At 41.8% G+C, this 14,081-nt stretch overlaps 1 protein-coding gene across 2 annotated transcripts in view; it reads right to left on the bottom strand.

The window, feature by feature from the left end:
* Positions 1-1,054: 1,054 nt before the first annotated feature.
* SLC7A6OS (solute carrier family 7 member 6 opposite strand) overlaps positions 1,055-14,081 on the bottom strand; it is a 54,577-nt gene continuing 41,550 nt past the window's right edge. For both annotated transcript variants that reach the window (XM_078670879.1, XM_078670877.1), the window contains exon 5: positions 1,055-4,295. In XM_078670879.1, the coding sequence (XP_078527005.1) occupies positions 4,281-4,295 (15 nt within the window). In that variant the 3' untranslated portion in view covers positions 1,055-4,280. The remainder of the gene's footprint in view (positions 4,296-14,081) is intronic.

Here is a 14,081-nt window from a genome sequence, read left to right as displayed (position 1 = left end):
CTCTTCTCCCTAAGAAACTCCAGACTACAAGTTGCCCTGCCTTTCATTCTCTCACAGTACTGCGCATAGAAGAAGGCATTAGGGTGTTAGGTTCTAGAGAGCATCTTAAATTGTATTTTAGCAATGCTGGAACTGTGCATTCTATTTTTGTTATTTATAATGTCTTGTTGCTGTTTTCATAATATTCTGTGTAGCTGTTTTGGATGTACTGGGAAACGATTATTCCTGTAGTAATAAACAATTTTAGATTAAAAGTGTTCATTATTCTTAGTACAGTGTGTGTGATACTGTGCCTAACAAAGTAATATGTATTGCTGTTTTCACGGTTCCCCTGGTCCCTTTATGGAATTGTTAGTAACCCAAAAGCAATACTTCTATATGAATTACACATTAAATAGTGTCTTGTGGGGCCACAATAACTTGTCTTTCACATTCACCACTGCTGCATTAAACCAAGTCCACTTGTGACACCCGTGGGTGGAAAAGAACACCTTGTACAGATAAGCTAAAGTCGTAACTTACGCAACACACCTAATCAAACATCCTCCCCCAACACCAACATTGAAGAACATAGTGAACACTAAAGATTTTACATTCAAATCCCAAAGCAACTGGCTCTTACTAGAATATGTCTTCGAGTCTTTAACGCCATTTCTGACCAACGTCTTCCCCGCTGGCTACATATTTGAGGGGAAAAAACACTATCTCCAGGCAACTGTGGCAGAATTTATAACGTTTTCTAAACGCAATGCCTAAAATCAAGCTGAAGTCCTTTTCAACACATGGACAAAGCACATTCAAGGAATTGTGGCCAACTTGAAAGCTGTGGGATAGACAACAGTTGTGAGTGCTCCTCCGAGGTCACCAGAAAAAGACCAATCTGAGATTGGGGTTTCCTGTACCCTCCGGGATGTTACCAAGACAAATGAAAATCGGTCCAAATGAATCAGGGACAAATTCTCTAACGTGGTTAAATAGTTTAATGCAAAACATTAATACACAATGGACCCAATAAAATCACAAAATATTATACAAAGAAGAAAACTGCTACGAATTTTATATCAAGCTTTATTTGTTCAGTGCTTTGGATTCACAATAATAAACATTTTAAATTAGCTGTGCTAGCCTTACATATACAGAAAATATGTACATAATAAAAAAACAAGATATATAAATTCCCCATCTATAAAGCCCCATCAGATTGCTAAGCTCTTCTTTCATTTCACATTTACAACCCTGGCACTGTAGGCCCCTACTCAGCTGGTTAAACTGATGATCATTTATGCAGCCAGGTACCATTACTAAAACCCAGCCAAACCAAAATCAAATGTTCACCTCTGGCTGGGAAAGTAGTATGTACTCTATTCCGTTTAATCTCGTCAAAAGTGGGCACAGTGAAAACTAAAATAAATGTGTCTCTGCTGGTAACTAACAAATATGGGCCGTTGAGTAACTATTGGATCAATGTAGTGCAAAGTTAAAATCTGGTATCTACAAACTACACGTTCAATGTATGAGCTTCACAAAGTGCATGTCAAATTTCGTCTGACTGATCATTTTATCCTTCCAACCAGAGGTATGTAGATTAGATAAACTGGATGGTTTCAAATGTTTTCTACCGTTTAGAAAAAATATAAATACAAATGTGTTAATTCAACCCAAAAGTAAGAGTGTGTGCTCTCTTCAGTATATTCTCTACTTAAATGGTCTTCTACTCGACATCCACACACCATGTAGCATTAAACGCCTATGCCTGATCATCTCCAGCAGGACTAATCTTAGATGAGAGAGCTAATCATAACAAGCCAATATCTTGATTGAAAAGAAGTAACAAAGATGTAAGGACTAGCTCAATGTGCATATAGTAGCTTGGGTTTGAGGCTGGGCAAGGCCTGACTGAAAATACTAAGAGCAGCAATGACTACGTGAAACAACCTTAGAAGCAAACATCTAATGAACACAAACAAGGATGTAGTGTGAACCCAACTTGTTCGCCACGCAAACTGCACAGAGCATGCACATGAATGACTATCTCCAAGAATAATTAAGCATAACATTCTTACCAAGGCTTCAAACAGCAGAACATGTTTATTCAAAACTTCTAAAGTGAACAGAATTGATCAGCGGTTTCTCTAAACATGTCGGAATTCTATCACAATGGCATCTGCTCAATCAGGAAATCTTGATTAAGAGAGGACAGTTGTGTTGGACAATATTTTACGACACTACATTCTAATATACAATAATGCAAGTTTCAATTTCCATGGGAAAAAAACATGTTATGCTAAACCAACAAGCTGCAAGAACAAGTCATTCCATATCCAAAGCAGAATATTGATTCGCTGTTTTACGACGATTTTAACACTGCAGGAACGTTACATAGAAGTACTCCATAGGAGGAAAGAATAAAAAAACCTTCTTCTGCCTGCCGGACCTCACGATTAATTTTTTTTTCCTCTTACAGTTCCTTTGGAAGCGATGATCATTTAGAAAACTGGCCAACACTACTTTGTCCTGAACAACATTGGCTTAAACAAAGAAAAAAAAACCTTAAGAGAACAAAAGCTGCTGGAAAAGAAAAGAATAAAAATATCCCAGAGGTGGCAAATGGAAGTAGGCTGTATTGTCAAAGACATTGTCCCTAGGAGACATATGGAAAACTACATGTTTTGAATTGCAGAATGGTTTAAGACTTCCTCTGCTTTCTGTAGCCTGAGGCACAGTTACTGTTAGACATTTGTGAACTACTTGAAAGTCTTGACTAGCATTAAAGGCTACGTAAATTAAATGAATTTACAAGAATTGTCTACAGTGTTGTAATGTAGAGTGTGGTTTGAAAAGTAAAATCACTCAACTTGTTTTGAAGGTCTGCAGCCTTGTCTCTCGATTCTCCCCTGCTTCTGTTTTCCAACCTACACTTAAAGTATTTTATGGAGAAAAATTTTTTTTAGATACAAAATGTTGCCTTTAAAACCAGAAATTATGTGTTCTATTTTATGGGTTAGATTCTTTTCGAGGTCCAAATGGTTTTAAAGAGCCTGTCTCAATTTAATCATCATCCGTCAGCATGCTCTTTTATTGAAACTGACACATTTCTAGGTTTGCAGATTCCCCTATTGGCCACCCTTGCACAGATGATAACCAATCAGAAAAAATAAAAAGACAAGGGGTTGCTAGCTGACAAAACAATGCAGCATTTTACTCCTGCTAGAACTGGGCCTAAAAGGATAATGTTCTCTTGATAGCCATAGCTTGCTTGTTGGTTGAAGCCTTCCTGAAGGGAGAGGCAGTTTTAGCCAGACTCCAGAAGCTGCTGGCGACGGTTGATGGACCCATCCCAAAAGCACATTGGCTCTGTTTGTACAATGACTTCATGTTACTAAGCTAGGAAATGGCTGGAAGGCTAGAAACCGAAGGCAGGCCTTGTAATGGAAGTGTCTCATGCAGACAATGGGACCAAGTCATACGACGGCTTTCCATGCAGAAATACATAATGAAATCTCGAAATATTAAAGTTCATCTGATTAGAAGTAGTTCCTGTTTGACACAAACAGATGTACAGTTATGATACGGATTTAGCAGTTACATCAGCCTTAATTTAGCTAACATTTCACAGTCTGTGCCAGATGGTATCAGATTGCTAAGGAAACTAAAATCTATTCATGAGTAGCCTTCTGTAAAAAGAGGCCGCAAGTACACTTGTGACACTGAGGTTTAACACTCAACATGACTGGCGATTCACGAAGGATCAGACGAATAAATGCAGGACTAAGAAGAATAAAGATATGTTCAACAATAAGTCACCAAAAATGTGTGATACTGGCACACCCAGCACTGATTTAACACTGCTGATAAATACGGCTATCAACCAACAACCTAGAAAAAGAATCATGGAAAATCATATGATATTTGGGATTATATTTATAACTGTATTTGCAAACTAAACCCAAGTAAAACAAAAACAGCACACCAACTGTAATGTAGACTTGGTTTGTTCTGAACCTTAATATCTTTAAGTAGTCACTAAAATAGGCTTTCTTCAGTGCTTGGTGCAACTGTGTTGAAATAAATCCATCACCGATATAATCCGGGCAACCTGTAAAGGAAGTGGGCATCTAAAATAGAAAGCGAAGACCCTCAGTCGGATGAATGAGGACATAGCTGCGTCCGTCGGTGGCAGAATTAATCGGAATCCATGTCCGGTACACCATCGTAGCCAAACTCTTTGAAGACTTCTTGGCGATATTTGTCCCATGCGCTCCCTCTTGAGACTTCGCTGCTCATATATCTGTAACCTAGAGTAAAAGGGGTATACATTTTAGAGAAGAAGTAAAATTAGCACTGGCCTAGCTTTATGAAGCAGTAGAGTACTTTACAAATAACATTTAGTTTAACGGAAACATCTCGAACAAAGACTAACTAGGATGTTGGGGATGGAACCAGTGGTGGAAAATGAAAGGAACCCCTAACCGGGGCAGAATTAGGTGGCAAAAGTGCAATTCATTTTTACCCATTTACATTGTACGGAGTCAAAATCTGCGACAGAGAGAACATGATTTGTTCAGAATAAAGGAGAAGTCGCCAGGTTCCATATAAGATCAACCATTTTTCTAACCGATTGCATCTTCAATGTACATTTTTATGTAGGTTTATCACTAACTGCCTCTCCTTCCTGACCTCCCAGCAGGACCTAGGCACGTTGATATCTTTGAGACAGCAACAGTAACAAACACAGCATCAAATGAAGTTGAACTGTTCTCCTGAAACTAAATAGATTGGAAGTGATTTCCAAATACCAAATTAGTAAGAAGGTTCGTTGTAGTTCAAAGACATGGACATTCGAGATATGCAGGTAACCAACATAAAAGCCACATTTTTCCAGAACTGGGCATCGCCATTTGATTGCATCTGGGAAATTCTTACAAGCTTAGTTGGTGGATTGTCCCTTTTAAGTAAGGAGCTATTGCCATCAGTAGTAGAGAGACATCTTTAAAGACTGTTTTAGTAAAGCTGTTTCTCAGGTGTAGATTGGTTTGGGAGAAAGTGTGGGCCAATGTAGGTGCTTCTACAACAAACTGAGATGTGATATATACATTTATTAACTCTTCACTTTTACTTACTCAAAAACTTACTATTGTAGCTCATGATTATAAGGTACCAAGCCCTCAAAGCGTTTTTTCATTTGACTGACCTCGTTTTAGACCTCTATAGAGACCGCTTTAGCTACTGGCCGGATTTTCTTGTTGTTGCATTTCTAAATATACATTGAGAGGGTTTCCGAACAGTATTGCTTTCTCACTGTCATGCTGCACGCTGTTCAGTGCATTATGCCATCTCCTAGGGAGTGCGTCCATTGTAACGCATGAGGTGCATTGTTTTCAGGGGGAGCAGCAGCAACTGTGCAAGGACTATTATATGAACATCGAAGCCAGCCTAAAAAACTGCTTCCTCAACTGAAATACACACATGAACCAAAATACCTCCTTGAAGCAAGATCCACACAAGCATGTAAATGCTCTACAATACTTTCAGGTCCCTTTTTAAAGAAAATAATGTATTTGTCTACAAAAACAACGAGACATCACAAATAAAAAATAAATGATTGTATAATAACCCTGCCAATATGACAGCATGTTTGCATACTTCTGCTTACCCTACTCCAAATAAACATTTACTTTTTTCCTGGTACTGCTTTTAATGCTGCGGGTCTTCCAAGGTTACTTTATCAGTTTGTAATGTACCAACAGCCAATGGCCAGCCTTTATGGTCTCTCATGTTTTATGTCCACCCAATTGCTGGTAGTACTTTCACTACAGTTAACTTCTGCTATTTTTGATTATGGTAATTAGCACACTATTTATGGGACTCGATCAGTCACTCAAATACTTTTTCATTATACCCCCCATGAGAATGCCTATGCTTTCCAACTATCTCCTGTGTGTGTTCCCCGTAACTGCCCATGCCTCTTTTGTAAACGCCCACCCTTTCTTCTCTCTTGGGTATTTCTTACCCGCCCCCTGTCCTCCCCTTACAGACTGTGTTGTTCTCGCCCTCATGTGCTTCTCCCCCCACTCCCATTGAGGCAACACTTTTGTGTGATTCTCTGTCGCCTGTGCTTCACCCGACCATTCACTTAGGGCCCGATTACGAGTATAGCAGTCTGAGGTCCACCAGACTTGCGGCGGTGGCGGTCCAGCCACAGCTGCTCTGACCACTCTATTACAATTAGGGCGGTCGGACCACCATTGCTGCACGGATCCTGCCAGGGAACCGACGTTCCCTGGTGGTGGCGTGGCGGTGTAGAGGCAGCAGTATGCTTGGCAGGACCGCTGCGGTCCAGCCAAGCATATTTGAAGTTTCTGCCACGGTTTTCATGGCGGTTCCTCCGCCATGAAAAATACGGTGGAGTGCCTCTGGGCCCTGTGGTGCTTGCAGGTGCACGGACCACAGTTCCTGCACGGCATGGACTTTCCTTTCCATGCCGTGCAGGAACTTTTTTCGGCATTCCCATTGCAGTGCCCATGTTCAGAGACACTGCCAAAAAAGCCCTCCAGACACAAGAAACACTTGTAATCTGGCAGGCGGGTGGCCCAACCATGGGTTTTGCGGTGCGGGAGCGGGCCGCCGGAATGGTGGTCTGCTCCCACACCGTCAAACTTATAATCAGGCCCTCAGTGTTCTTCTATTTCCTGCACTGCGTTCCTCAACCTATGTGCTATTGTGTTCACGCCCCTGGGGTCTCCCTCCCTCGGTGCAAAGCTTCTCCGCTCCTCAACCCCACCTGCTCTTGTGTTGCTCTCAAACACATGGTCCCTTTTTGTTTTATTAGCACTTTAGCACTAGATAAAAAAAATATATATTTATATACATTTAATTTAAATAATCTGGCTCCCCTAAGGAGGAATGCCCCATTAGTATAAAGAAAGCAATCTATCGGGCCTTCCCCAATACCATCCTTGAGCTTCTCAATCTCTCCCTGTCCCATAAAATTGTACCGTCAGCCTTTAAGGAAGCAGTAGTCATTCCACTTAAACTCATGTTGCATCCTGTCTCAGTTCGTTTTTAGAAGCATCCAAGTTTTTGGACACTCATCAGGCGGGCTTTTGCCCTGTGCATCCCACCGAATCTTTGATCCTATCCGTCTTGGACAATCTTTAAGGACAGGCTGACATTGATCACACTCAGGCTTTGATCCTCCTTGACCTGTCTGTGGCATTAGACACAGTGAACCACAAACTTTTGTTGGACCGCATTGCCGCAGCGGGTCTTGGGGGCTCAGCACTGGATTGGTTTGGGTCCTTTTTAGAGGACCGGAAACAATCGGTGTGGCTCTCTCCCTACAAATCCAACACTGTTGAAATGAGCTGTGGAGTCCCACAGGGCTCTTCCCTTTCACCGATCCTTTTTAACATTTACATACGTCCCCTAATCTTAGCTGTTCTGACGACATGCAGCTGATTTTCACTTTGGAGAACTCCACTGAATGCAAAGATTTTGTTAGGAATTCTCTGACGTATGTAAAAACCTGGATGGATTAGAACCAACTAAAACTCAACTCGGAAAAAAATAAGATAATCATCCCGAGCAATAAACTTACTCACTGGACACTCTCCTACTGGCCCCGTGAGTTAGGTGCGGCCTTAACTCCCAAAACAGCGATTAAGAGTTTGGGTCTTCAGATTGACTCTGACCTCTCTATGACTGCCCAAATTGGTGCAGTTACTTCAGCCTGCTTTGTCCAACTTTGTAAACTGCGTAAGATCGGACGCTTCTTTAGTAAAGAGGCCAGTATTCAAATTGTGATTGCCCTTATCCTATCGAAAATAGATTATGGAAAAGCCCTCTACCTTGGCATTCCATTATATCTGAGATACCGTCTTCAGATGATTCAGAATCAAGCAGCTAGAATCATCCATCTTAAGGATAGAAGATGTCACATTACCCCACTACTTAAAGATCTCCACTGTCTTCCAGTGGATCATCGTGTCGTGCTTAAAATTGTCTGTATTCTCTTTAAAGCCATTCAAGAAACTGGTCCAAGTTTCATTCTCTCGTGCATCAGTAAGCACCTGCCTCAGCGTAATCTGAGATCGAAGCATCTGAATCTTTTGACGGTGCCTAGAATTAGACGGAAACGCATTGGAGGGACCCGGTTTTCTTATCTGGCCCGAAGCTTTGGAATTCATTGCCTACATCTATTAGGCTGGAGATTGACTACATGAAGTTCTGGAAATCTCTAAAAACCTGGCTGTTCTCCCTGGCCTATAATTAGCTGATCCTCTATCGGTTTTCCCTTCCTTTCTGCTCAGACTCATCAGCGCCAAGAGACCTGTAGGTGAGCGTGCGCTTACATAAATTCCAATATAACATAACTTATTTTGACTTGCTGATCCAACTGGCATCTGCCATCTGGGATTTGTAAATACAACAATAAAGCAAATGGCACCTGCATGCTTTTTGATGCATACATGAGCTCTCAGAGCCAGTATCAGGCCCGTCATCACACACTTTATTTTTCACAATGTGGCAGGAAAAAGCATTGGGAATCGCACTGGCAAAGTCAATAGGTTCTAAAGAAGAGAACTACTGGCTCTGCCAATGCTTTTTTTTTTTCAAGTCTTACTTGCTTTAAGGTAAAAGCAGCAGTGCAACTGGAACTTCTCAGTGGGTTCACCTGGCAAAGATATGTGCCAAAACCGACTTCTGCCTTGCCTGTGGGTTGTTTTCCATGTTGCCACACAGCAGGAGTGGTGTGTACAGCAGTGATCAGCAGCGTCTGTGCTGCATTACTGTTGAGGACGTGACGCAGATGGGATCACAAACCGTTGCATATCCTCCCGTCCTCATTTCCCTTGATCGCAAAGCAGGTGGTAGAAAACACGCTTTGAAATGCTAATATACTTTGCGATGCACAGGGGAGACGGTTGGGCGTAAGTACGTCATAGGCTTTTTGTATTTGGTTACAACCATCGCATACAAATCAACATTTCAGTAGAGCAAATTGGGAGATTAAAAAAAAAAAAAATCGGGTGAATGGGGCTTTAAATCGGGTTACTGTCATGTATGGGCTTTGGAAGTGTGCAGCTGCAGGGTCGGACATTTGAAACGCAAATTCACGTTTTTTTCTTACCTTTCCGAAGCATGGAGTGCAATGGCAGGAAGAGAGAGGGTGATGCAAGTGTTGTGCATGGGCCTGGCAGGTTGCTGGCAGTGCATACACCCCCCCCCCCCCTCCTGGCAGCCCGGGCTGAAACAGCTTTCCGGGCACACACACAGCCGCCCCCGAGTACTTCACAGGTCTTTAATAGACCATTCGCTTGTTAATGAGGCTTTGTTGGTCCCCCCCCCCTTATAGAGCCCCTGCATCGCCACTCTGACTACTGCTGGAAGAAATAACAGGTTACACAATACCAAGCCCTGTCAGCTGAAACCACCGAGGAATCGTGTTTTTGCTTGCAGGAATAGGGAGGCGGGAGACTAGCCTTGAAATCGGTAGTCTCACGCCTGAATCGGGAGGGTTGGCATGTATGCCATCATTCTCTGGGGTGATTCCCTTATTTGCCATTTTGTCTGAAAAACGTTTTGTCTAAGCAAATACTCCTTTCAATCTGCAGATCTTTTCTCTGTAATATTCAAGGAAAGAAAAAGAAACATGCCAATTTTAGAGGCGGTCTCGTGGCATGCCTGTTCTTTTCACGCCTGTTTTTGGCATGTGCAGTTAAGTTTCAACATTATCGAAGAAGACTGCAGCATGGAAACAAACACTCAATACAATTGTACTTGTTCCGCCACAAAGTTTTAAAGTGTATTTGCAATAGGTGTGCCGAGTTTAATGATGCGCTGGTTCACAATGTGCTAATGCATGCAAACTGCATTTGTGCCTGCCTGTGTTTCCATGCGTTTGCACTAAATGCAGACTTAAATTGGTTTCGCCAATGCTAGTTTCACATTTGAGTTGGATTGCTGTTATTTTTTTGTAGACCTTCCTAACAATTTCTTCCTTTAAGGGTATAGAAAGTTAACATTTTTCTGTGGCTATAGTACGAAGCTGAAATGTTAATTCCAGTCATGCTCTCTGTTTTATATTAATACCCTCCTACACAGAATTCTTTCTAGCGCCAAACTCAACTTCATTTCGAGACTTTTGGAAAAAGGGAAAACTATTCCAAACTGTTTCACTTTCCAGATCATGACCACTGGTAGTACTCATTACGAGGTTTGAATTAAGCCTTAAAAATAAATACTAACAAGTGAGAACGTTCTGATGTATAGGTAAAAATGACTGGTTACCAAAGTCAAGAAGCCTGCCTTGATGAGATAATACGGCGTTCTTTTTGGCAGATGTTAGAGGCAGCCAGCGGCATGGTCCAAGAACACTTTTATTCTTTATTTTCGACAATTTATTTCTTAGTAAACTCAGCAGTGTCTGTCTCGCAGAAAATGCTAGAGCCTGTAATACAGCTGACTTATTCCAATGTACTAATTTCGAATTAAAGGCCAGCAGCTTTGGCTCACTGATCCCCTGCCTAAATAGAGATGTATTGCATCAGGATATCAAACTTTCACTTGGCACCTTTTACCCGTAAGCCCGATGACGGTGACTTCATGTAACAAATTAATCCCTAGAGACAGTAACCCAAAAACTTTGGCTGTGAAACGGACAGTCCCCGATTTAAACAGAGGAAGTAGGTAGATTTAGGTCCTTGAACGGGAAGTACACAGAGAACGAACTGACAGAATTAAAATGTAATGACTATTTTCTTTCAACCAAACTGTACATGCTTCCTAAGGCATGAGCTAGGGTGGAAATAAACTGTAAATTTCTGAGACTAAATAGACAGGAACGACGGGTGCCTCTACCGAGCAATTCTTCATTCACAAGAGCAACAGCTCCCCCCTCTGATGTAATATGGAACCAGGAGAAAATAATGTACCTCTTAGCTGAAAGTGTTTTACCACTAAAATTAAAGCAGTACCAAAAGTAAATTGCGCTAGAGTGTGACCCGCCATGAATTATACCATGTTCTATGCCAACGGCGGTAAACCCGGATGATAAATGTATGTACTATGTATAGAAAATGTCCAAAAATAAAGTATAAAACTCCCCCGGCCCACCTTTCAAAAGCACGCCTGCTCCTAAGTACACAACCTTTTCACCTAACTACGAAGTCACTGGAACCGTTGTTTCTTTCAATGAATTTTAATAGGTTTTTTTTTTTTGACGAAAAGTAATATTTTATTACCGTCCAGAAAGCCAATCGGCCACCGTGCACAGCTTTTGGTCATGAGCAGCCTCTGGCCAGGCCCTGCGTCCGGCCCCATGAGGGCACGCAACCCCCTGTACGTGGCTTGAGGTGGGCTGCAGGGCCTGGCTCACGAGCAGCCAACTCTCGGCATGGACTTTTGCAACACCAAAATATAAAAAATGAGCCCATTGGCTTTATCAAGGGGTGAGCATATCCATATGTGTGTGTACGTGTGTGTGTGTGTGTGTATATATATAATGTTTTATATAGCAATAACTTGCCCCTAGAAGGGTATCAAAGCGCTTTAAAAGTAGTTCGGCAAGAAGTAAAACAGGACAACCAAGAAACAAACACTGACAATACCGGATTGCAAATCGAGAGAAGGTCTGTGAGTTACAAACCAGGACGTAGATGGCAAGTGAAAAATCAGGTTGAAGACACTGCATCAAATCAATATCCAGATAAATTAGTCAGAGGGTTCTAGGGTAGAGTTTTGTTCATCAAAAGCAATTTGATTTCTTTTTAGAATGATGTGATTGAAGGGTTGAGTCCGATTTCAAGGGGCAGGGAGCTCCTGATTCTAGAGGCAATTCCGGAGAGAGCTCGGCTGTAGGTTTTCTTTTTCCGAAATTTCTGAGGTTTCAGCAATAAGGTGCTGGTGCTTCTAGAGAATCTGCAGCCACCAGACAGCTCCATTTTATCAGCTAGGTACTTTGGTGTGTTGAAGTGTAGGGCTTTATGGGTCAGGCAAGCAATTTTCAGCTGTATCCTTGCCTCATAAGGGAGCCAGTTTAGTGCCTTCAGATCAGGAGTGATGTGGCTGTTTCTTTTGGATCCAGTGATGAGCCTTGCAGCAGAATTAAGTGATGCCCTTAGTGGAGCCTGCTTGGATCTCAGCAGACCACATAGGGTTGCACTCCTATAGTCTAACCTGGGGATCATTAGAGCTTGCACAGCTGATTTGAGGTCATCCATCGTGAGGAAAGGTTTTAATTTTCTTCGAAAGTTTATTTGAAAGTTTGCTCTTTTTCTGGCTGAGCGGATGTGTTCCTGCATGTTAAGATTCCTGTCAAGTGTTATGCCCAGTGATCTTGTGGAATCTATAACGTGTGGAAGGCAATTGATGGCTGTTAAATGCTACATCCAATCTTCGATGTCGAGGGATCATTTTGGTAGGGCCATTAAGAGGAATTTGTTTTTGAGCGAGTTTAGTTTGAGGTTGTTTTTGGTCAGCCAGTTTTGGGTTTTGTGCAAAGTTGTGTTGAGTAAACAGATATCTTCAGGGAAGGAGATTTTTGGTACAGTTGGGCGTCATCTGCATACATATGGTATTGGACGTTGAAGAATTTCATATTTTTGGTTTAAGGCGTCATGAACAGGTTGAAGAGGGTAGGTGATATGGTGGACCCCTAACGTGACCAGAGTGGTTTTGGACATGGGCTGGTTAACCTCGATTCTTTGAGTTCTGTTGTAAAGAAACAAGGTGAAACAGTTTAGAACGACCCTTGACAACCCCATTCGGCGTTCAAGCAAGTCAAGGAGGCTATCATGTTTGACCGTATCAAAGTCTGAGGAGAAGTCTAGGAGGATTAGGAGGCAAGTTTTGTTCTAATGTAGCATTTTAAGTGCGTCATCAACAATGTGTGTACAGACTGTTTCCGTGCTGTGCCCCTGACGGAAGCCGGATTGGAATTGGTCAATAAGGTGGAACTGAGCAATGTGATTGCATAGTTGGGTATGGATGCATTTCTCAAGGAGCTTTGCCAGAGAAGGAATGGTGGAGATTGGACGAAAGTTATTCGGCTTTGTATGATCTGCTGTGTCTTTTCTTAGAATGGGGGTTACCTGCCTCGATTTTAGGTAGTCTGGTATAGCCCCTTGAAGTAGTGAAGCATTCGCTATCTTGGTCCAGAGCGGGAGTAAAGACGTTTTAATCTCATTGAAGAAGTTAGATGGTAGCGGGTCGCAGAAGTGGTTTGACAGTTTAAGTAATGTTAAGATATTAAGAATGGCATTTTCATCAAAGGTTTTGAATGTGTTCCACAACGTGTTGTTTTTGAGGGTGAGTCCAGGTAGGTCTTGAGGCTGAACGATCAAAGGAGGACAGGGGCTATTTAAAGGCATCATCAGGAGGTGCTCAATTGCTGTATGGAAATCCCTTGAAATCTTTTATGTCTTTCCAAGGAAGAGAGGCAAATTTATTTCAGTTTGGCTGCAGATTAGATCCTATTATGGAGGGGTTAGGTTGTTGAATGGATTGATGTTTGACAAATTCAAAACGTTTTTTGGGGAGATTTCGGTCTTTGTCTAGTTGAACTGTAAAGAAATTTGTTTTTGAGTTTCTGATGTGTTTGTTGTAGGTGCTCCTCAGTGATCTCAAGTGCTTCAGGTGTTCTAGGGACGGTGAGGATCTCCATGCTGTAAGAAACTGGCTCTATATATACTGTGCCAAAGTGAGGTACAGTGTGCATAGAGCCCAAGGGTCTCCAGAGGTCAAAGTTAGATAGAACCTTACTCTCTAAAGTGGTAGCTTGGTCGAGCAGTAAGGCAGTATCAGAGGACAGTGTTAAGCATTTGATGTACACACTCAGTCAGCAAATGAATTCACACACTCAAGATCTGAAAACTAGGCCAATTGTTTTTGTATAAAAAAATATACGGTTGTTTATTTCTAGAACCAAGCAAGCCTGGCACAGGTAAGCATAAAAATACTTTGCACTAGTAAATTACTTGTGTGAACACAGTTCAAAATTCCAGTATAACTTGTACTGGTTTTGGTTATAGTTTAGGTAAGCAGTTTGCAACACTTTGCAGGTATAGTACAGTCAAATGAAT

This window comes from Lissotriton helveticus, chromosome 12, assembly GCF_964261635.1.
Source record: "Lissotriton helveticus chromosome 12, aLisHel1.1, whole genome shotgun sequence".
Taxonomy (NCBI): Eukaryota; Metazoa; Chordata; class Amphibia; order Caudata; family Salamandridae; genus Lissotriton; species Lissotriton helveticus.
The sequence above is the reverse complement of the archived record's forward strand: the minus strand, read 5'-3'. Positions and strand labels throughout refer to the sequence as shown.